Source organism: Lontra canadensis, unplaced genomic scaffold, assembly GCF_010015895.1.
Source record: "Lontra canadensis isolate GAN:19392208 unplaced genomic scaffold, GSC_riverotter_1.0 scaffold210, whole genome shotgun sequence".
Lineage (NCBI taxonomy): Eukaryota > Metazoa > Chordata > Mammalia > Carnivora > Mustelidae > Lontra > Lontra canadensis.
This window is the reverse complement of record NW_022631204.1, coordinates 967393-988247: the sequence shown is the minus strand read 5'-3', so window position 1 is coordinate 988247 and position 20855 is coordinate 967393. Positions and strand designations below refer to the sequence as shown.

General features: G+C 46.4%; 1 protein-coding gene across 1 annotated transcript in view; it reads left to right on the top strand.

Moving 5' to 3' along the window:
- GCNA (germ cell nuclear acidic peptidase) overlaps window positions 1–20837 on the top strand; it is a 25618-nt gene extending 4781 nt beyond the window's left edge. Inside the window, 10 exon segments of the mRNA XM_032848864.1 lie at window positions 1214–1268; window positions 8008–8054; window positions 8458–8494; window positions 10627–10709; window positions 12430–12777; window positions 13972–14047; window positions 17234–17378; window positions 18766–18904; window positions 19645–19849; window positions 20115–20837. Of these exon segments, the coding sequence (XP_032704755.1) occupies window positions 1214–1268; window positions 8008–8054; window positions 8458–8494; window positions 10627–10709; window positions 12430–12777; window positions 13972–14047; window positions 17234–17378; window positions 18766–18904; window positions 19645–19849; window positions 20115–20361 (1382 nt within the window). The 3' untranslated portion in view covers window positions 20362–20837.
- Window positions 20838–20855: the final 18 nt, after the last annotated feature.

The following is a 20855-nucleotide window of genomic DNA, read 5'->3' as shown; positions in this document are numbered from 1 at the left end:
GAGGGGGAGGGGCGGCGGGAGGGGGAGGGGCGGCGGGAGGGGGAGGGTGGCGAGTGGAGGTGTGGAGACCTCCTTGGTGCAAGACTGGCTGGGCGCGGATGTGTTGGGGGCAGGGTTTGGGCCTGTTGGGTCTGAGACCTCGTGGGGTGGGGGGAGGTGCAGGCAGGAGGGTGGAGGTGGAGAGTGGAGGTGTCGAGACCTGATTGGTGCAAGACTGGCTGGCCGCAGAAGTGTTGGGGGCGGGGTCTTGGCCTCTTGGTGTAAGGCCTCCTGGGGACCCGAGGGGGGAGTAGGGGGGTCCTGGCGGGGTAAGTGAAGGTTTTGAGGCTGTATTTATGCAAGATAGGCTGAGGCAGAAAACTAGCATAGGGAGATAAAGGGATTGGGGGAGCGTGGAGAGCGGTTGGGGGTGGGGGTGACCTGGTCCCATGTAAGACCATTTGGTGCAGTGGGTACAGTAGAGGGATGGGGAGAGTAGAGGTTGGCTAATGGTATGTAGTGGGCTGGTCTGTGTAAGAGTGCCTGGGAATAGGAATAGAGAGGTGGAGGGATGGCAGAGTGTAGAGGGGTCAAAGCCAGATAGGTGGAAGACTCTGGGGCTTGAGGTGGGAGTAGGGAGAGTTCACGTGTGGGGAGAGTGGTGGGCCAGCGGGGATGGGGGTAGTGGGAATCCCTTTTGAGAGAAGATACTCATGGGCCAGGGGCTTAATGGGGATTAGTGCATTGTAAATCCTTACAATGGGGAGAAAATTTCTCTGGGGACTAATAAATGAATGGATTATCCTGGTGCATCGCTATAAGATGGCAGTTGAGGTTACTGCCATGTGCTTTGGGCTTTCTGATTGGTCTGCAGAGAACCTTGGCAGGGCATGGTGGGAGAGGGTGTTGCTCTAGTTTTCTCCAGCCAGGAAAAGCCTGCAACAAACATTTAAATACATCTCATTTCACAGTGCAGAGCTTTGGCCTCAAATTAGGGTGAATAAGCTGCTCAAAGATAAATGCAGAATATAGAAATGTTTGTTCCGGGGGCACCTGGGTAGCTCAGTCAGTTAAGCCACCGGCTGGATCTCATCTCAGGTCTTGATATCAGGGTTGTGAGTTCAAACCCCCATGTTGGGCTCTATGCTGGGCATGGGGCCTACAAAAAAAGAAAAGAAATGTTGGTTCTGAGTTTTGGTGTTCTTTAAAGAGTGTATTTTTGTTTTGACTGTAGACATGGACATGTCAGAAGAAGCAGCTGGCCAATCTAAGATCCAGGATGATGATTGGTAAGACTTGAAAAATTCTGTTTTCTCTTAGTCTAGTTATACTTGTGCTGGCCAAATGACTTTCTCAAAAAGTGTATGTTTCTTTTGAGTCTGCGGAGTATATAACTTGGTTATAGAATGAATTGTAAAAAGGAAACTTAGAATCACATAGGAATCCAGCCTCTTAATCAATGCACGAATGCTGTTATATATATAACGTCTCTGTTAGTGCCCAGGAGCATAAAACTCCATGAAACAACATAGTACATTGTTGAATATGTGTAATTTCTAGAAAGTTCTTCATTCTAGTGAACTTAAAACTTGTCTTAGGAGCTTCTATCCCATTGTTCACTGTGCTGCCCTCTAGAGGTACACAGATGAGGTGTTTATCTTCTCCATGATAAGGGGGTATTTTAAGATCATTGTCTTATCTCTGAAGTCTTGCTCTCCAGGGACACTGCCCTGATTTCCTCCACAGATAAGCATGTAAGCCTATAATACGGGAGAAAGCAGAAACCATAGAACAGAGAGTCTGGAAATCGACCCTAATACCCAAATATGAAAACTTAGTTCATGATAAAAAAATGACATTTCAAATCAGTGGGGAAAAGATGGATTCATCAACAAATAATTTGAAGATAATTGGCTAACCATTGGGGAAAAAATGAGAATTGGATTCTTCATCTCTCCTTACAACAAAATAAATTACACATGGGTAAAATATTTAAAAATAAAGGAAATCATTAAAAATGTTAGAAAACAGGTGGATTTCATTTCCAATAATTTTGGAGTGGGGGAAGCCAACAGATTCTGTTCTGATATCAAACAGAAGTATAAAAATGACAAACTGGAAGAGTATTCACATTACCCATGATAAAATGCTGTTGTTCTTCATCTACAAAGAACTTTTACAGGTCAACAATTAAAAAAAAGGTAAACACACATATGGAAAATGGGCCAAAGATATCAGAAGATAGTTCTTAGGGGAAAAAAGTGTTGGCCCATAGACATTAAAATTTATTCACCTTAACTTATATTTAATGAAAAAAATTTTCATGAGATACTGTTTTTCATATATCAGGTTGGCAAAAATTAAAAAAATGGTAATAACTGGAGTTGGTGAATTTGTAGGAGAACAGGCAATTTCTTACAGTCATTGTGGGAATATAAATTGGTGCAACATTTTTGCAGGGCAATCTGGAAATATCCAAATTGTAAATGCCCATGTCCTTTGACCCAGTAATTACTATGACTTTTTCTTTCCTTGTTAGAAGAATTTTACTTAATTTCTGTGTATGTGTGTGTGTGTGTATATATATATATATATATATATATTCACATACACTGAAGTGCATAAATGTGGTTATGTCATACATTCCTTTCTGTGTGTTTACATTTAGTTGCTCTTGACTCCTTTTCCCCTTCTCCCATGTCCCTTCTTCCTATAACTCATATTTATTTCATCATATTAGACATGTACAGGCTGATACTTTGTCTTGGTTCAGTTCTGGGAAAGAAGGATGTATGATTGAATTACAAGTCCACAGAGAAATACACACAAGGATGTTTGTTGCAGGATTGTTTGTAATAGCACCAATTTGGAAAAAGTTTAAGCGACCTAAGGGTGTAGTTGAATGAATTATTGTTTGTCCAAAAAAATGGTAAGAAATGGATGTTCTGGTAACGGAAAGACTACTAAGGTACGTAAAGTGAAGAACTTCCAGTGACGGAACGATCTGTGTAGCATAATACTATTTATTTTAAAAGATGTGTGCACTTGATTTGTGCTGGTATGTGCTTATGTTTAAGAACTTTCTAGAAGAATAATAAGACACATTGTTTATTCCTGGTGAATGGGACTCTTGGAGGAACAGGGACAAAGTGTTCCTCTCCCTCACTCCTCTTTCCAGTGTTTTTTTTTTATCACTCAGAAAGCTATCTGGTAAACATTATAACATTGATAGTCATTAAAACGGAAGGGGGGATTAGCAAAAGAATGCAGCAAATAAACATTGGAAAATACACATCATAAGTAATAAAAAGAAATGAAAATTTTAATGTTATTTACCTACTAAATTAGCAAATGAAAAAAAATTATCCTATTATAGTAATGCTTCTGAACCATGCACTGATCTAACCCTTTGCAAATGATTAAGCAAATATACCAAGAGTCATAAAACTGGTCATGTTTTTGATGACTTTGACGTTTGGGAATCAACTTTATAAATCCACTTTATAAAAGTAATTAAATGGACAAAGATACTTGTTGCAGGATTCAGCTGAAAAATTAATGTGTGTTTTCAAAAATGCACAGTGTAAAATTCTCAGCTCTCCCGCTGACTCTCATTCTCTTGCCCCAAATAATGCCCTGGGCGGGTGGTTGGCATTAGTTCTCCTGAGAAGTAAACAGGCAGTCTGCATTATTAGTTCTCCCCTTGCAAAGCTGGTTAACAGGAGTCTTTCCTCTAGCATTTGATGAAGAATTGAGATACCCAAGTTCTGGAAACCACAGCTGGGAAGACCAGATTCTGGAGTTCTAGGTGGAGGTGGCCCTTGAGGCTGGATATTGACTGGCCAGTCTCCCCACCCACCCTCGCTGCAAGTCGGGACCACTATGTCTCAGGACCTGGGCACTGTGTTTTCATTAATGCAGATGACTGTTTTTTTGTGTGTGTGTTTGTTTTTTCTTTGGGCTCACTCAGTACCTCACATAACCTTCACGTAAGCTTTGTGTAAATGGCATGTGTAATTAATTTTTTAAATGGAGAACCTTACTGGTGAGATCTTTCAGGCCAAGTCTTTTTTTTTTTTCAGGCCAAGTCTTTTAAAAATAAGGTTCTATGGGGGTGTGGGTGGGAGGATGGAAAATAATAAAAGGGACCCTTTTTGAGATTCATTCATTCTTTTATTCAGCCCGATAGTTGAGTACTGATTTCTGAATCCTTGTATGGTTTACTGTCTGGGATGGGAGATAGAAACATGTAAAGAAGCAATTACGGTATAGTGTGATAAATGCCACAATGTGGGAGAGGTATGTGATCCTGTAGGAGGGCAGACATTATCTTACTTAATTTTCATAGTAGCTGTATGAGGTAAGTGGTTCTTTTTTTAAAAAATCTATTTATTTTAGAGAGAGAGAGAGTGGGGGAAAAGGGGCAGAGGGAGAGGAAGAGAGAAAGAATCTCAAGCAGACTCCTCACTGAGTGTAGATACTGGCGGGGGCTTGATCTCACGACCTGGAGATCATGACCTGAGCTGAAATCAAGAGTCCAGTGCTTCACTGACTGCACCACTCAGACACCCCAAAATGAGTGATGTGTGTGTGTGTGTGTGTGTGTTTGTTTTACAACTGAGGCCCAGGAAATTATTTACAGAAGTCTAGGTGAGAGGCAATGGTGGCATAGAATAGGGTGGTAATAGTAAAGTTGTAAGGTTTTATTTATTTATTTGACAGAGACAGAGAGATCTCAAGTAGGCAGAGAGGCAGGCAGAGAGAGCGGGGAAGCAGGCTCCCAACTGAGCAGAGAGCATGATGTGGAGCTCGATCCCAGGACCCTGAGATCTGAGACCCCAATTCTGAGACTTTTTTCCCCACAGTTTTGAAATTGGGATCCATTATACATTTGATAGTTTGTCATCATTTGGTAGTGTTTTTTTTTCTTTCTTAGTGGTACTTGTGCTTAGATGAGATGAAATGTATTACAGGGGCACCTGGGTGGCTCAGTCGTTAAGCATCTGCCTTTGGCTCAGGTCATGATCCCAGGGTACTGGGATCGAGCTCTGCGTCAGTCCTTCTGCTTGGCGGGAAACCTTCTTCTCCCTCTCCCACTCCCCCTGCTTGTGTTCCCTCTCTTGCTGTCTCTCTCTGTGTCAAATAAATAAATAAAAATCTTTAAAAAAATAAAAGAAACGTATTCTAGAAGTAGAGCCAGCAAATCTTGCTAATGGATTGGATGTGTGATCAGGAGAGGAATTAAGGATGACCCCTAAGTTTTTGGTCTGTGTTACTGGGCAGATGGTCGTGCCATTGACCGAGATTGGTCAGTCTCCTATAGGAACAGGATGGAGGGAAGAAATCGAGAATAATGTACTGGCTATGTGACGTTTCAAATGCGTATTAAATGTCCAAGAGGTCACTCAGACCTCTTGGAGCTCAGTGGCGAGTTGGAGGCTGGAAATATAAAATTGGGGGATGTGGGGTCTTAGGATAGTAGAACAAATGATCCAGGATAGAGGGGACCGTAGTGCAACACAGAATGGAAAATTGGAGGAATAAAATCCTTGAGAAGGCGGGAGGGGGATGAGATCCAAAGTGTAGGGGAGGGTTTGGCCAGAGACAGTGGTGCTAACACTGTGTTCATTGTTAACTATAAAGAAATAAGAGGATCGGGGGTAGTTGCTGATAGGATGGTAGATTGGCTGGTGGGAGGATGAGGCAGTTCCTGTCTGATGGCTTTATTTTCCCAGTGACTTAGGAGACAAGGTCATTAACAGAGTGAAAGAGGTTTCCACAGTTTGAAGGGGGAAGGACTCCTGAAATACATAATGCGAGGGGCGGAGGACTGGTTTCTCACTGATCAACCAAAGTCCAATTAGTAGTTCTGGTGGCCTGGCCACTGACTAGTCTTTTTTTAACCCAAGATTTTTTTTTTGTTTTTGTTTTTGTTTTTGTTTTTTAATACTACAAGATGGAGGAGCAGAAATACTGTATTTTAAAAATTACCAGGGCACCTGGGAGGCTCGGTCAGTTGAGCCTCCAATTCTTTCAGCTCAGGTCATGATCTCGGGGTCCTGGGATCAAGCCCCACTTCAGGCTCTGTGCTCAGCATGGAGTCTGCTTAAGATTCTCTTCTCCCTCTAACCCCTCTGCCCCATTCGCACGTACTCTCAAATAAATTAAAAAAAATATTGGGGCGCCTGGGTGGCTCAGTGGGTTAAAGCTTCTGCCTTCGGCTCAGGTCATGATCTTGGTCATCTCAGGTCATGATCAGATCAGGTCATGATCTGCCTACTTGTGATCTCTGTCTGTCAAATATATAAAATCTTTAAAAAAAATCTTTTTAAGAAAAGAGAACCAAGGTCACGTTTTGACCCATACCTGGGAAACCTTACACCCAGCAAGAGTTTTTTTTTTTTCTCCGATTAAAAAAAAAAGTTGACTCTGAAACCAATAACACATTATATGTTAATTGAATTTAAATTACAAACATGGAAAAAAAATTTGAGGTCTACTCCTGAGTAAGTCCAGTGTACAGTGACAGATACATGAGCAGGAAAATGAACCAAGGGGGGTGAGCCAGCATGTATCTTGAAAAACAGAAAAAAATAGTTTCAATGCAATATTATAACCCAATATAAAAATATTATCCGTCCAATATATTGTTTTTTTTTAAAGATTTTATTTATTTATTTGACAGAGAGATCACAAATAGGCAGAGAGGCAGGCAGAGAGAGAAAGGAAGGGAAGCAGGCTCCCCGCTGAGCAGAGAGCCCGATGCGGGGCTCGATCCCAGGACCCTGAGACCATGACCTGAGCCGAAGGCAGAGGCTTAACCCACTGAGCCACCCAGGCGCCCCCGTCCAATATATTGTTAATCCGATAACCAGTCTCAAGGTTAAAATGAACACCGTCAAGAAGCGCCGAAGGTTAACTTGATGGAACTATAGGTCCACCTTTAGTGCTTTTTGGTTTCCTCTTTGAGCTCTGTGTCTCACTAGCTAAGATGACCTGTGATTAGGTCCTATGCAGCAGCCCGGCGCATTACGGGGGTGAGGGGGGCAGAGAAGCAAGGGGCTCCAGCATCACTGTTCACTGCAGGGAGCAGCTGCAGCTGGGGCAATCCCCCTTCGTTTGCCCCCCAAGAAATGGATTTCAGCATTTGCCAATGTAGCTAGACCACAGTCCCAGTACGTAGGCCCTCTTTTTTTTTTTAAAGACTTATTTATTTGACAGAGAGATCACAAGTAGGCAGAGCAGCAGGCTCTTCCTGCTGGGGGGGCAGGGGGATCAGGCTCAGCAGAGAGCCTGATGTGTGGGGCTTGATCCCAGCATCCTGAGATCATGACCTGAGCCGAAGGCAGAGGCTTAACCCACTGAGCCACTCAGACGCCCCCGTAGGCACTCTTCAAACCAGTAAAGCCCTACAAGGTGTCCTCCTCCCTCTTTGGTGCTTTTGATTTTTACCTGTAATCTCTTCATCCTTGGGTCCTTTCATGGGTGGCCCTTGTCTCAGAAATCACTTTCATATCTTTCTTTTCCTCTTTTTCTTAGATTTACTTAGTTATTTTAGAGACAGAGAGAGTAGGTGTGGGGAGAGGGAGAGTGAATCCTCAAGCAGACTCCCCTCTGAGTGTGGCGCCCGCCTTGGGCTCAATCTCACAACCCTGAGATCATGACCTGAGCCGAAACCAAGAGTTGGATGCTTAACAGACTGAGCCACCTGGGAGCCCCCCTGCCACTTTCATGTATTTACATAGAAATAGATCACTTGGCAGAAAACAGGCTTCTTGCTGGTAGCTGATGATACTCAACGAACATCCTTCCCCTATTTTCGATTCTGCAGTAGACTGAGCAACTTGTTGCTCCTAATTTTTCTTCACCTCTCCTGCTGTGATCTTAATTTCCTAACTCCCTAAAACTTTTCACGTGTGTCAGAAACTCTGGTGGGTGGTTCTCTCCATGCGAGATCCTCTGCTCATGGACTTGCGAACGATGTTCATTGGCCTTCCTTTATAACAATGCGTATCTCATTTTTCACAGTTGCATTCTTACTGTGGACTCAAGCAGTGATGAAGAGTTTGAGCCCTGTAAGTAGCATCGCTTCAAAGTGGTAATTTCCATTTCAAGGCGTAACTTAACCCTGTCTTTGTGAAGATCACTGAAATGTGGTTTGGGACATTTGGTGTGAGCTGGTCCAGGGTCTGTCTCCTCTAGGGTCTCTCCACATTGGTGAGATGAAGGTCATTTCCCTGCTATTAGGAGCAGAGGCAGTTCTTTGGGCTTGGTTTGCCACCTTGACCTTTTTCATTCTAGGCATCCTGACTTTTATTTCCTCTCTAGCTCACATAGGGTGAGGGGATATAAGCCTCCCATCGATTTTGACCAGCCCTAACTTCTGGACGTAGGCTTTAGGGAGTTAAAGATGTGAGTAACTAGGCTTGTATCCTCCTTCAGATGCTTCCTGACACACTCTTTCCTTCTCTGATTTAGTTGGAACCAAAAAGAAGGAGCAGAAAAGGAACTTCAGGTGAGTAGGAAAATTAGCGACGTTTGACATTTGTTGAGGAATGATGTTGTGTGTAAGAAGATTGACAAATAAACAACACATTTCCTCCCTGAGCACTATGTTCAGGGTCATAGTAGGTATCTGATCTCACAGCCGGGTTCAGAGTATTAGATCTTTTTGCCAGGCCTGTTATCTAATTGGTCACTTTCTTTCTCGGAATGTCTTTGTGATTGATTTGTCCTCTAATTTCCACTCTCTACTCCTCAGGCCCTTATGGGCCCATGTGCCAGACTGTAGGAGGTGCTAAGAAAATTTACAGGAATAAATCCAAAATAGGATGCTAGGTAACTGATGTTTCCACATTGACTCCTCAAATTACCATAGCAGGTATGTTGAAACATGATTTACATAATGACAAAATTCACCCTTTGAGGTGTACAGTTCAGTGAAATTTGACAAATTTGACAAAAGTATATGGTAGTGTAAACATTACCACAATCACAGGAGATGCAGGATCTTTTCATCACTGCCATTTACATTTTATTTTATTCTTTAATTTTGAAATTTCTGTGTTTTGACAATATTTTTATATTTATTTATATATTTATTTGTGAGTAAAGCAATAGAAGTTTATCAAGTGAAGATAGAAAAAGCTCTCAAGAATGAGAGGGGTCCCAACAGGGTTGCCCTATTTTTTTTATTTTTTATTTTTATCTTTCTGAAGACTTTGTTTTTTTTAATGTTTGTTTTGTTTTTAAATAACCTCTACACACAACATGGGGCTCGAACTTTGAACCCCAAGATCAAGAGTCGCTTGCTCCTCCGACTGAGCCAGTCAGGCACCCCCTACAGTATTTTTGTTTGTAATTGTAAAAATTTTTAATTTTAATTCCAATATAGTTAACGTGCAGTGTACTATTAGTTTCAGGTGTACGATAAAGTGATTCAGCACTTCTGTCCATCATCTGGTGCTCATCACGGTCATCATTTAGGTTTCAGATGCTTTATTGTAGTTTCTTTGTGGCTTCCAGTATTATACATAATAAAGTCCTTACTTGATAATACATTTAAATGTCCAATTTTTAAATAGAAAAATTGGTTCCTTCCTGCCTCCAAGGGATAGATGTTGATCAAATACATAGAGAAAATCTGTTTTAATGGGCCTGCCAGGAATGCCCACAGCTCTTCGTCTAGTCCCTGGAGGCTACTATAAGTGGGATATTGGAGGAAGGGTGAAACTGGGGAAGGAGGGGGCTTTCCGCTTTTCAGTTTTCCTTGAACTGAGTTCAGTTTTGGGCCTGTGTAAATGGAGGGGCCTGTAGGCAGGGCCGATCCTCAAAACATTTAACTACCGGTTGAGTACAGACAGGGATCAGTCAGGATGACTGCCAGACCCGTCAGAACAGACGCCATCAATAAACACTGGGCAAGGCTATTCCTGAACGTGTGAACTGCAAGTCAGCCCTACCCACGGGATACCAGGTAGGAAGTTAGAATTGTGGAGCTGGAAGTCCGGCACACAGTTGGCCTGGATATAATGGCTTGCGTTTGCAGATAGGTGACGTCCACGCAGTCCTTAGGAATTGATTAGCTTGGTGCGAAGGCACCAAGAGAAAGCCTGGGAGTGAGCTGAGGAAGAGAGGTTAGTGAGAAGGAGTGGATAGAGGGGCAGGAAGATAACCAAAACAGAACAGTAGCTTGGAAATCCCAAAAAGAGTTTTAAGGAGGGAGTGACCAACAGGAGAGCCAAGGCCCCTCAATCTGGCAGCTTAAATGTGAATATGGTGGAAGTGGATTAGTGGATTTGTGACTGTAACAGGTAAAGATAAAGGAAAATGGCCACTAACAGATAGAAATTAACATTTGCCTAGTCCGTTTTTGCCCTGCACCAGAACTGTTGCATACATGTCTTTGGACAGCCCATTTCACTCAGTACTTGATAGATAGCTCCTTTCGCAAGGATATAGCCAGATTTAGTGATTTGGTTGAAAGATGGAAAATCGGGAATAATGATTGAGTAGTTCTGAAGAAGGGAAACGGCAATAGAACATTTTCAGGTGCTCATGTTCATGGTGGAGGAGTTAGGAAAGGCCGTGAAAAGAAGACCGTAGTGCTGACGTTTCACTGTTGTTTTTCCCTGTCTCCTCACTCAGCTATGTGGTGATTGACTCTGACTCTGAAGACGAATACTTTAGTGATAAGGTCAGAGCTCACATATCTGACGTCAGCAGCGAAGGCAAGTATACTCGTAGCGGAGGGAAGTAGCTGAGATCGGCATCCCCATCACGCAGTGGTTTTAGGGTACGCGTCAGGATATGCGTCAGCAAACGTTCGATTCTGGCACCCACTTAGTAGCAGGTGCCACCATTTCTTCCCTCGTGGGTGCTGGATGTGGATATGGCTGGATTCCCTACACATACCCCCTCCCTGGTGAATTTCCAAATGTAGCAGCAGCTGTTCTAGGCACTTTAGCCCTTGGTCATCCCCCTCCATAGAGTTCTGGCCAACTACATACAGGGTTCCCCTCCTACCTATGTATAGGGACCAGGGCTGGGGAAGAAAGGAGCTGACACTAGGAAGGTATGAAGGCTGCTCAGCTCCCCTCCCCACGCTCCCCCCACACCCATCCCCGCCATTTTTTTCCTCCTCTGTGTGTGGGAATGACAGAGAGAGGGAAGGTGAGAGGCGTGGGCTCATTCTTTCCATCTGGGGAGAGACTTAGCTAGGTGATGGTGCTGAGTCAGCCCACCGTGACTTCTCAGGGGAACCCTTGCTTTCTCCAGCTAGCTCTTTGTCTTTGCCTTTCCCCATTCTGCGTATATTTTCTGGAGATTTCTGTCCTTCTTGGAGCCTGTTTCCCACAACAGTTCTTTGCCCCTTTGGTTTCAGAGGCTCTTTTAAAAACCTTTCCAGAGGCAGGGAGCTGTATTCGCAGTTTGGAACCTATTCAGTAGGGGGGGTGAAAAGCTTTTTCTTTTTAATTTTAGATTTTATTTATTTTCTTAATTATCTGAGAGAGCAGGGGAGGAGCAGAGGGAGAGAGGCCAGCAGACTTCTCGCTGAATGTGGAGCCTGATGTGGGGCTCGATCTCACAACCCCCGAGATGATGACTTGAGTTGAAATTAAGAGTCAGATGCTTAACAGACTGAGCCACCCAGGTGCCCCAAGACTAGGAGCCTCTTTGGCCTTAGGGATGGTACTTTATTGATCTTTGTTCACTTCTGACAAAGATAAGGCATGACCCATATGCCTCTCCTTAAGGTACCTGCACCCTTAAAGTGCTGGCTGCTTCTTTGGTAACTACCAAAGAGCTACCATTGGCCAGAGTTTCCTGGCTAATGTGTTATCAGAGCAGGGAAAGGAGAGGTGGCTTGGAACCCTAGTCTGCTACTGTTCTGCTAGCTGTCCCCTCTCAGTGATTTTTCCTGTGGTTTTTGTCTTTCTCTGACTGACTTGTTTTCACTTAGCATGATACACTCTAGCTCCATCCACGTCAGAGAACAGTAAGGAGGTTCCTCAAAAAGTTAAAAATAGGGGTGCCTGGGTGGCTCAGTTGGTTGAGAGGCTGCCTTTGGCTCAGGTCATGATCCTGGGGCCCCAGGATCGAGTCCTGCATCGGGCTCCCAGCTCCATGGGGAACCTGCTTATGTTCTCTGTCAATCTCTCTTTCTGATAAATAAAATCTTAAAAAAAAAGTTAAAAATAGACCAACCCCACAATCCAGCAATTGCACTCCTAGGTATTTACCAAAGGATAGAAAAATACAGATTCGAGGGGGTGCATGCACCCCAATGTTTATAGTAGCACACTCAACAACCAGATAACAGATTCTTAACTGTGATTCTGAACGTCCCCGTTTCCAGCTTGCTTCATTTGTGCTCGATAATCTGAAGTTGAGTGTGTGGGGTGGGCAGAGGAAGTATATGAATATGTGACCGTGTCTCGTGAATTTCAGATGAGATTCTGGATGTGTTATCAGACACCGAGGAGCAGCCTGCCACCAAGGAGCCGCCAATAGTTATTACCGATGATGACAGTGATTTTGAGGGCCCTGTGCTCATAATAGACGAGGATTCGTATGATCAGGGCCAAAGTGCCTCAGAGGAAAAAGAGATGGAGGTCTTCACTGTCTCCCAAAGCAGTTCCTCTAATGATGCTGGGGAGCTGAATCATGGTGAAAATCTGGGCCAGCCACCATGTGGTGCCAAAGCCGAGGTAGAGATTGCAGATGACAAGCCCGCACCTGTGGTGGAGCAGCCACGGAAGAGGAAGAGTAAGACCAAGAATATATGTGTGACACCCGGTAAGCCAGTCATCTCAAGGACACCCAACCTCCCGAATCAGCCCTGCTCTCCTCTCTCCCTGTGCACCAGCCAGGCCTGCTTTGCCTTTGAGAGGGCTGTCCTGCCTACTGACCTTAGGCCTTTCAGCAGCTTCCTGGTGGCTAAGGGAGATAGCCATCTCAGGCAAAAAGATCTTTCTGGAAGTGGGGGAAGAACAACTGTGTCTTAGGAGCTGTCGTTCCCTCGATCTGGCACGCTTTCTCTCTGTGCTTTTCATCCTAAGGAGATGCCATTTTTCTTGGGACCCAGCCCAATTGTCAGTTCCTGTAGGGAGCCGGACATCAGAGAGGCTCCTCCCTCCTGGGTTCCCAAAGTTCTCAGAGCCTGTCCCTGCTAAAGCACTTACCCAGCTGTCTTATGATGTTTCTGAATCTGTCACCCGCCCCCCCAGTGGACGATGAGCCTCTGGGTGGGAGGACTCTTCAGTTTCAAGTCTCTCCCAGGGTCTAGCTTGGTATTCGGCACATAGTTGATGTTTAATACTTTTTTTCAGTAAACAAATGAATGACACTGCTGTTACGGAAGTCTCTGGCTAGAGCAGTCAGCAGTAAATGGGGGCTAACCAAGGACACACAGGCTGGGCTTGTATGCTGAGTGAAGGTCTACCCTAGAATCTGAGATGCTTCCTTGTATTGTTTTTTTTTTAATATTTTATTTGAGAAGAGAGAAAGGGACAGGAACAGGGGCAGAGGGAGAGGGAGAAGCAGGCTCCCCGCCAAGCAGGGAGCCAGATGAGGGGTTCGATCTGAGCACCTTGAGATCATGACCTGAGCCCAAGGCAGACGCTTAACTGGCTGAGCCACCCAGGCGCCCCTGAGCCACTTCCTTAGGGCAAGTGCATGAGATGTGCCACACTGTTCCTTATGCCGCCTGTGCCTCAGTTGCCCACACAATCTGACCTCTATCGGCAGGCTCACATCACCTCATTATATAGTCTTTGTACCTATGACAGCCTTGTACCCAGCTTACTCTGCTGACAGCTCTGGGATTCACTCAGGGAGACTTTGTCACCAACTGATGGAGAGTATGCAGGCTTCAGACCTTTTCTAGATGGTGCTCTGGGTGTGGCTGTGGGGGCTGCTCCTGGGTGCACCTTTCTTCCAGTTCTGGATGGGCCCAACTTTCAGGGTACAGATGAGCTATTATCTTCACAGCTGTGAGAGTCTCCAAAAGACGTGCGCCTACAAAGAAGAAGCCCGGTGCAGGGAAAATTGAAAAATGCACGCCCGGGTACGTACTGTTCTTGTTCAGCTGCGTGGGAATTAATGGTACCATTGTCCCGTCCATGTGAAGTGGGTCCACTGCACCTGTGGGAGGGTCTTCCAGGGGATGGAGGAGTCTGGTTGGGGAGGGGACAAGGCTTCTTTCCCTGAATTGGGGGGGCATAAATTGGGAGGAGGAGGGAGAAGAGGAGGAGGAGACACTGCACTGCTCCCCACATCTTTTGTCCGCAGCAGAGCCCTGCACGGGCACCCCAGCACAATTCCTGTGCTCCCCTGGGTGGGTCCAGAGCCCTTTGGTCCCCACATTGGTGCTGGCCTTTCCTTGGTCCTTAAGCTCATGTCAAAAACTCATGTGTAGCCAAACACGAGACTTTCCTTCAGTCTGCGTACTGCCTTGTTGCCACCAGCGGGCACGAAATCAAAGCAGTCACAGGGGAGATGGCAGGAAGGCAGAGTGGACATGTCCCCATCCATTGGAATTGGGAGGGGGCAGTCAAGATTGCCTTTCGGGTTTTCACGGTGCTTTGGCTGCCTCCAGTTACTCCTACAGCTTGTCGATGTTCTTGAACATTTCGAAAGCTTAAACATCAGGGTGAAACTGATGGCTCATGGTGCCTTTATTTTTATTATGCTGTGTGGAATTGGTCCTGAGAACAGCAGGTCACTTAGACCAAAGACATGTCAATACTTTAAAGGAAGCCAAAAACTGACACTTTTTTTTTTTCATTCAGATTGCAGGACGTTCTCACCTTTCCCCTTAAAAAGACGGTGTAGTAGGCATAATTTTCTTCGTTCTTCCTCGTGTTCAGGAGTCATACATACTTACATCCGAACTATCTTACAAGACAAGAAATGTGTTTGAAGGACTGCCTGCTTGTTTGGTTTTGGTTTTGTTTATACCTGGATTTTGAAGCAATAAATGCATCTTTTTTTGAAAAGGTTTTATTTATTATTTGACAGGGAGAGACACAGTGAGAGAGGGAACACAAGCAGGGGGGAGTGGGAGAGAGAGAAGCAGGCTTCCTGCTGAGCAGGGAGCCTGATGCAGGGCTCGACCCCAGGACCCTGGGATCATGACCTGAGCCAAAGGCAGACGCTTAATGACTGAGCCACCCAGGCGCCCCACGATAAATGCATCTTAAGGGGAGAAGAAGAACGACATGACAGGCATGGGCACAGCAGGGCCACTTGAACCTGAGCTGAGAGGCGCTCTCTGCTTCTGCACTTGTCGCTCAGAGAAGCAGCTCTCCTTGTTTGCCATGTTCTCTCACGGGTGGATCTGTGGCCAGCCAAGGGTCTTCTCTGGGTTCCTAGATAACAGCCATGAGCTGCCTTTGTTTCCAGGCACCCATGTCTTGGGCAGCTCCCAGATTGCTTTGCTGTGGTGTGACAGAAGGAGGCTGCCCCTGGGCGGCGGCGTCCTCCGCATCAGCCCAGGGAGACTAGTGTGTTTGGACTCCTCACGGTTGCCTTGGCGCTTCCTGTGGTAGTCTGCGGGCTTCCTGTTGTGCCTCGCCTTGTTCCTGTACAGGCTGCTCGCTGGTCATGGCGTCTGATGTACCCATTTGGGGTCTTGCTGGTTCCTCTGATGTGGAAGTATTCTGCCTGCAAGTGAAGTGGCAGAGGCATTGAGGGGAAGGTGGGTCAAGCCACAAGGCCTGCTCGACATAGGTGCCAACGGCGGGGGGAGGGTGCCCCCTTCTCTGCTGAGGTCTGCAGATGGTTTGGGTTTTCATCTGCTACCTTTTGGGATGCCAATTTGCTTTTAGTACAAGGTAATTTGAGGCAGACCATGTTCATCACCAGTCTCAGGCTCTGGGGGATGAGGACCCTGACTTGAGCTGCCTTGGCCTGGTTTTGTTCTGATTTCCTCTCCACCCCAGCCCCCTCCCAGAAGGCTTCTTTTGTGACTTCAGGATTCATGAGTGTCCTGGCAAAATCCCCGTCTCAGGAGTTCCGTTAAGTCAGAGACTCAGCTTATGTGTGTTTGCTCCTGTTTTCATCTGTGCCACTCAGTGGGCTCATCTCTTGGGACCTGTGGGTGGTTGTGGCCAGGATTAAAGGGTAAAATGAATTGTTATTACAAGTGTGAGTCCTCCATGTGCTTAGCACTATTCTTTGTGCAGTGCAATTAGACTTCAAAAGATGGGGCGGCAGTAGGGGTCTAATGGGAAAGACCCCAAGATTTGGGTCCAAAGATCCAGGGTCCCTGACCTCGGACCTTCGGTTTCTTGTCCGCCAAGTAGAGATCATGAGAATAGCAGTCGCTTCTTTGGAGGGTGTTGGTGAGGATTAAATAAGATAAGGCAACAAGAAGTTCTCTGCAAAGGAGAAAACACTACATGGATGGGGGTTCTCAGGAGAGCTGGAGACGTGGTCATTCTAGGGCTCAGGGGTGAATCGGTTGTGCCCAGACATGAACAAACTGCGGGAAATCACAGTTCCTGTCCAGAGAACATTTAACTTGCCCACCTTGGCCATGGCGGAAATGGTAGCTGGAGACAGAGGTTGGGGTCTGATTGACCTGGGCCTTGAATGGCCAGGCTACACAGTCATGGCAAGCTGGGGAGGGATGAAATAGTGTGTGGGGGGGGTTGGGGTGGAGGAAGAAAGAAAGAAAAAGGGCCTGGAGGGGAGGAACACAGAGGAACACTGTAGCAGCAAGGCCCAGAGGGGAGAGGAACTTGAACTAGGCTGGCGACCGTGGGGTGCAAAGGAGGTCTGGCTGGAAGAGATGAGAAGGAGATTGTGGTTTTTGAGCTTATTTGAATATGGGGCAAGGGAAAAAATGGATTTTAAGATGTCTCTGAGGTTTTCAGCCTGGTATAACAGAAGTCCGCTAACAAAACACACCGAGCAGGGGACGTACTCAGGTTAATCAGTTGGCGGTACACCTGGGGACCTTGTCAACTTGGAACTGGATCCCCCAGGAGAGAGCTCGAGACTGCGGATACAGGAGTGGGATCACTCCTGCTGAGGTTTGAAGCCACAGGCTTCACATCTCTGAGAATGCAAATAGCGAAAAGAAAAAGGCTATGCGTGGAACTTTGGGGACTGCTCTCCTACAAGGAGCTGGAAGGAAGAGGGACTGGCACCTTTTCCGAGTCTCTGTGGATATGACCTGCATGTGCGCACTTCTCTCGTTTCTTCCTCCAGCCGTACATAAATAACTCAGTTGAACTTACCTTCGCAGGAAAGCGACGTGCAAAATACCTGGATGTTTCCTGCGTGACCTGGAAAACGAGAAGCAGTATTCTGGAAGGAAATTCAAGCAAAATAAGGATAGCCTGGTTCAGAAAATCTACACCCTGTTTAACAGCTCGGTGTTTAATAAAAAGGTATTGACGAATGAGCGCTAGATGAGCACCTGCTGGACACCTGGTGCTCTCGGGAGCTGTGAGGTGTGTGGATGTGTTAGCTGTGTATTTCCGGCTCTGGAGAAGTGTCAGCTTACATGGAGAGATGATGCAGTTGTAGGTGAAAGAAATCACACGTGTTTGTGGCTAATCATCTATGGTAGACTGTTACCAGCACAGGAGATCAGCAGAGGCAGAAAAATCACTGAGAGCCCCAACTGGTCAGGAAATAAGGTCGCCTGCAGGAAGTAAGACTTCTGGTTCTTGAGGGATGGTAGGCAGAGAGAGCAGCAGTTGTGTGTGGGGAGTGGAGAGGGCGTATGCTGATCCTTGAGTATCTGGAAAGAGAGGCTTTATGTTGAAGGATAATGGGAAGGAGCTCTGTGAGCCTGGGCAAGTTACTTATCCCCTCTTTGCCTCAGTGTCCTCATCTGTAAGATGGGAACGATAATAGTACCTGCTACTTCATAGAATTATTCTTTTTTAAAGATATTATTTGTCAGAGAGAGAGCGCATGAGCAGGGGGAGGAGGGCCACAGGGAGAAGGAGAAGCAGACTCCCCTGCTGAGCAGGGAGCCAGATGCAGGGCTCGATCCCAGGACCCTGGGATCATGACCCAAGGTGAAGGCAGACACGTAACTGATGGAGCCCCCCAGGTGCCCCCACAGAACTATTGTTAGGCCTAGGGAAGGTAATACTCCTTAAGTGTCTAGAACAGAGCCTCAGCGGTTGTTAGGATTTTCAGACTTTTATTATTTCTGCTGACACAACCAGGTTCCCCAGCTTTTGGGGAAGTCACTCCTCATGACAGTGGTGTCACATCACATGGCTGATGAGGGGACTGAGGTGCATGTGCAGTTTCACCTCTGCATTCTTATGCTGGGAGGGGAGGGGGCTGCGTCTCCTGCCTCAGCGGGGTTTGCCCTTCTCTCCTTGGCTGCCCCTGACCTGTGTCCCCATGTGGGGCAGCTCAAGTCCTGTGTGCGTGCACCCTCAGCCATCTCCCTTGTGTCCTGATGGCTTGTGCATCATTTTCACCTGGGCTTCAGCCTGGCTTTTACTCTCCCCAGAATGTTTAGATGTGCAGAACTTTTCTTTCTTTCTTTCTTTTTTAAGATTTTATTTATTTATTTCAGAGAGAGATCACAAGCAGGGGGAGGGAGCGGAGGCAGAGAGAGAAGCAGGCTCTCCATGGGGAGTTTGAACGCAGGGCTCGATTCCAGGACCCCGGGATCATGACCTGAGCCGAAGGCAAATGCTTAACCCACTGAGCCACCCAGGCACTCCCCTTGCAGGGCTCTTGAGTGAATAGTCTTTGGTCTGCTTGAAACTGCTTGCTGACTCACTTTGCTCGCTGTTTTGTTCTCAGCTACCAGAGAAAATTGATATTGGCTGGAATAAAAAGATGCTGAGGACCGCTGGCTTATGCACCACGGGTGAGACCCGTTACCCTAAGAAGCAGCGTTACGCGAAGATCGAGATTTCCCTGAAAGTCTGCGACTCCGCAGGTGACGGGCAGCTTTCTGGCTTCTCCCTTTCCTTGTGTAGTGACTCTTACATACTGGTGTTTCCTGACAGCCTATGCCACAGCTTTACCTGTCCTTCCTGGGTAGCTGGGCCTACTGCGCCTTGCTCCGGGGGCATTAACTTCTTATTTTTAGAATTTTCAGGAAAGATTTATTCATTTGTTTTGGAGAGAGTGATTTATTTATTTTAGAGAGAGAGAAAGCATGAGCAGGGCGAGAGGGAGAGAGAGAATCTGAAGCAGACCATGCTGAGCACAGAGCCTGACATGGGGCTCGGTCCTACCACCCTGAGATCGAGATCTGAGCCAAAATCAAGCGATGGACTGTGCCACCCAGGTGCCTCTGCTCAGAGGACACGATTATCGGCTTGGCTGTCTTTTGATTAGGCTAACTGTCTCTCTGCAGGTAGCTCCCCTGTTGCCAGCGGCGGTGTCTCTATTCACCTGGTAACTAAGGTTCAAGGTCTCACCCCCATAGCTAGCCAATCACCAGATCTTCAAAATGACCCTTCTATCCTCGTTCCTTTGCCTCTGCCCAGGTGTGGGGCCCTGTCACCTCACTCTTCATCTCTCTCCTTTCAGTTTCCAGCACACCACCGTGTCGCTTTCCTACTAAGCCACCTGGGGCTCACGTGTGGCAGGGTGGAGGGTCTCAGGTGGTTGGGGACAGACTGGAGGGCAGTGGTTCAGGTGCTCATGATTTCTTTCCATCCCTCTTCCAAGACCGTCTCCGGGACACTTTGATCCATGAGATATGCCACGCAGCCTCCTGGTTGCTTGACGGCATCCATGACTCTCATGGGGACGCATGGAAGTATTATGCCAAGAAATCGAACATGGTGCACCCGGAGCTGCCCATGGTCACCCGCTGCCATAACTATAAGATTAACTACAGGATCCATTATGAATGTACTCGGTGCAAAACCAGGTAAGACCCTCTGCCTCAGACTTCTCTTCGGTTACGTTTCCACTGTGGCCTCCAGCTAACTGGCCCTTCGTGGTTTCGTTAGTAAGCCCATGGCTGGCCTGCCTGTGGAGTAAACCTCTGCTCCTCTCCGCGTCTTCTTTCTCCATGCTCTGCTACTTGGAGCTGGCCTGAGACCCTTGCTTTGGGCCCCCAGCCAGCAGCTCCGAGAACACGCTGAGTTCCGCTGACTGATCAGTTTGCTGTGTGGTGTCTCTTTCCTCATTAGGGTTGGCCGCTATACCAGATCCTTGAACACCGATCGCTTTATCTGTGCCAAGTGCAAGGGGCCTCTGGTCATGTTGCCGCTAACTCGCAAGGATGGAACCCCCATTGCGCCCCATGTGAGGCCCTTTGCTAAGTATGTGCAGGAGAATTATAGAACGATTAAGCATGAGACGGAAGGGATAAGCCATGGGGATGTGATGAGACGGCTGAGCAAGGATTATGCCGATAAGCGAAGGCAGGATCGTTGAGGTTATCTGGGGGCGTATTTCTGTAGGCTGAGCCTCCCCCTTAACTGCTAAGAAATTTTAGAAAAATATCTGTTTTGATAAGTGATGAATATTAGGAATATTAGGATTTAAACCATTTCTTTATAGCCTCATAGTGTTAACGATGATTGTTCTCAGGCAAGGATTCTGCTACTAAGCAATTTTGTGACCTTGAGGTACTCGTAAGCCCTTTGGATCAGATCCACTCTGGGTATTACTCTTAACATAGTTTTAACATGTAGAACACAATTCAGACACAAACTGCATTTTCAAGAGGGGCAGGTGGAGAGAAGGAGAAGGATGCTGGAGGTGATCGAATTTTAAAGGCCGCGCTCCAAGACCAGGGCTGCTGGCAGGTAGAACATGTTATACTTAAATAGACATAAAAGACAAGCATATTTCATGAATTTAGTTGCTCTTGACATTGAATAAGCCTGTGCTGAGCCAATGTAATTGTTATTAAGACAAAAAAAATA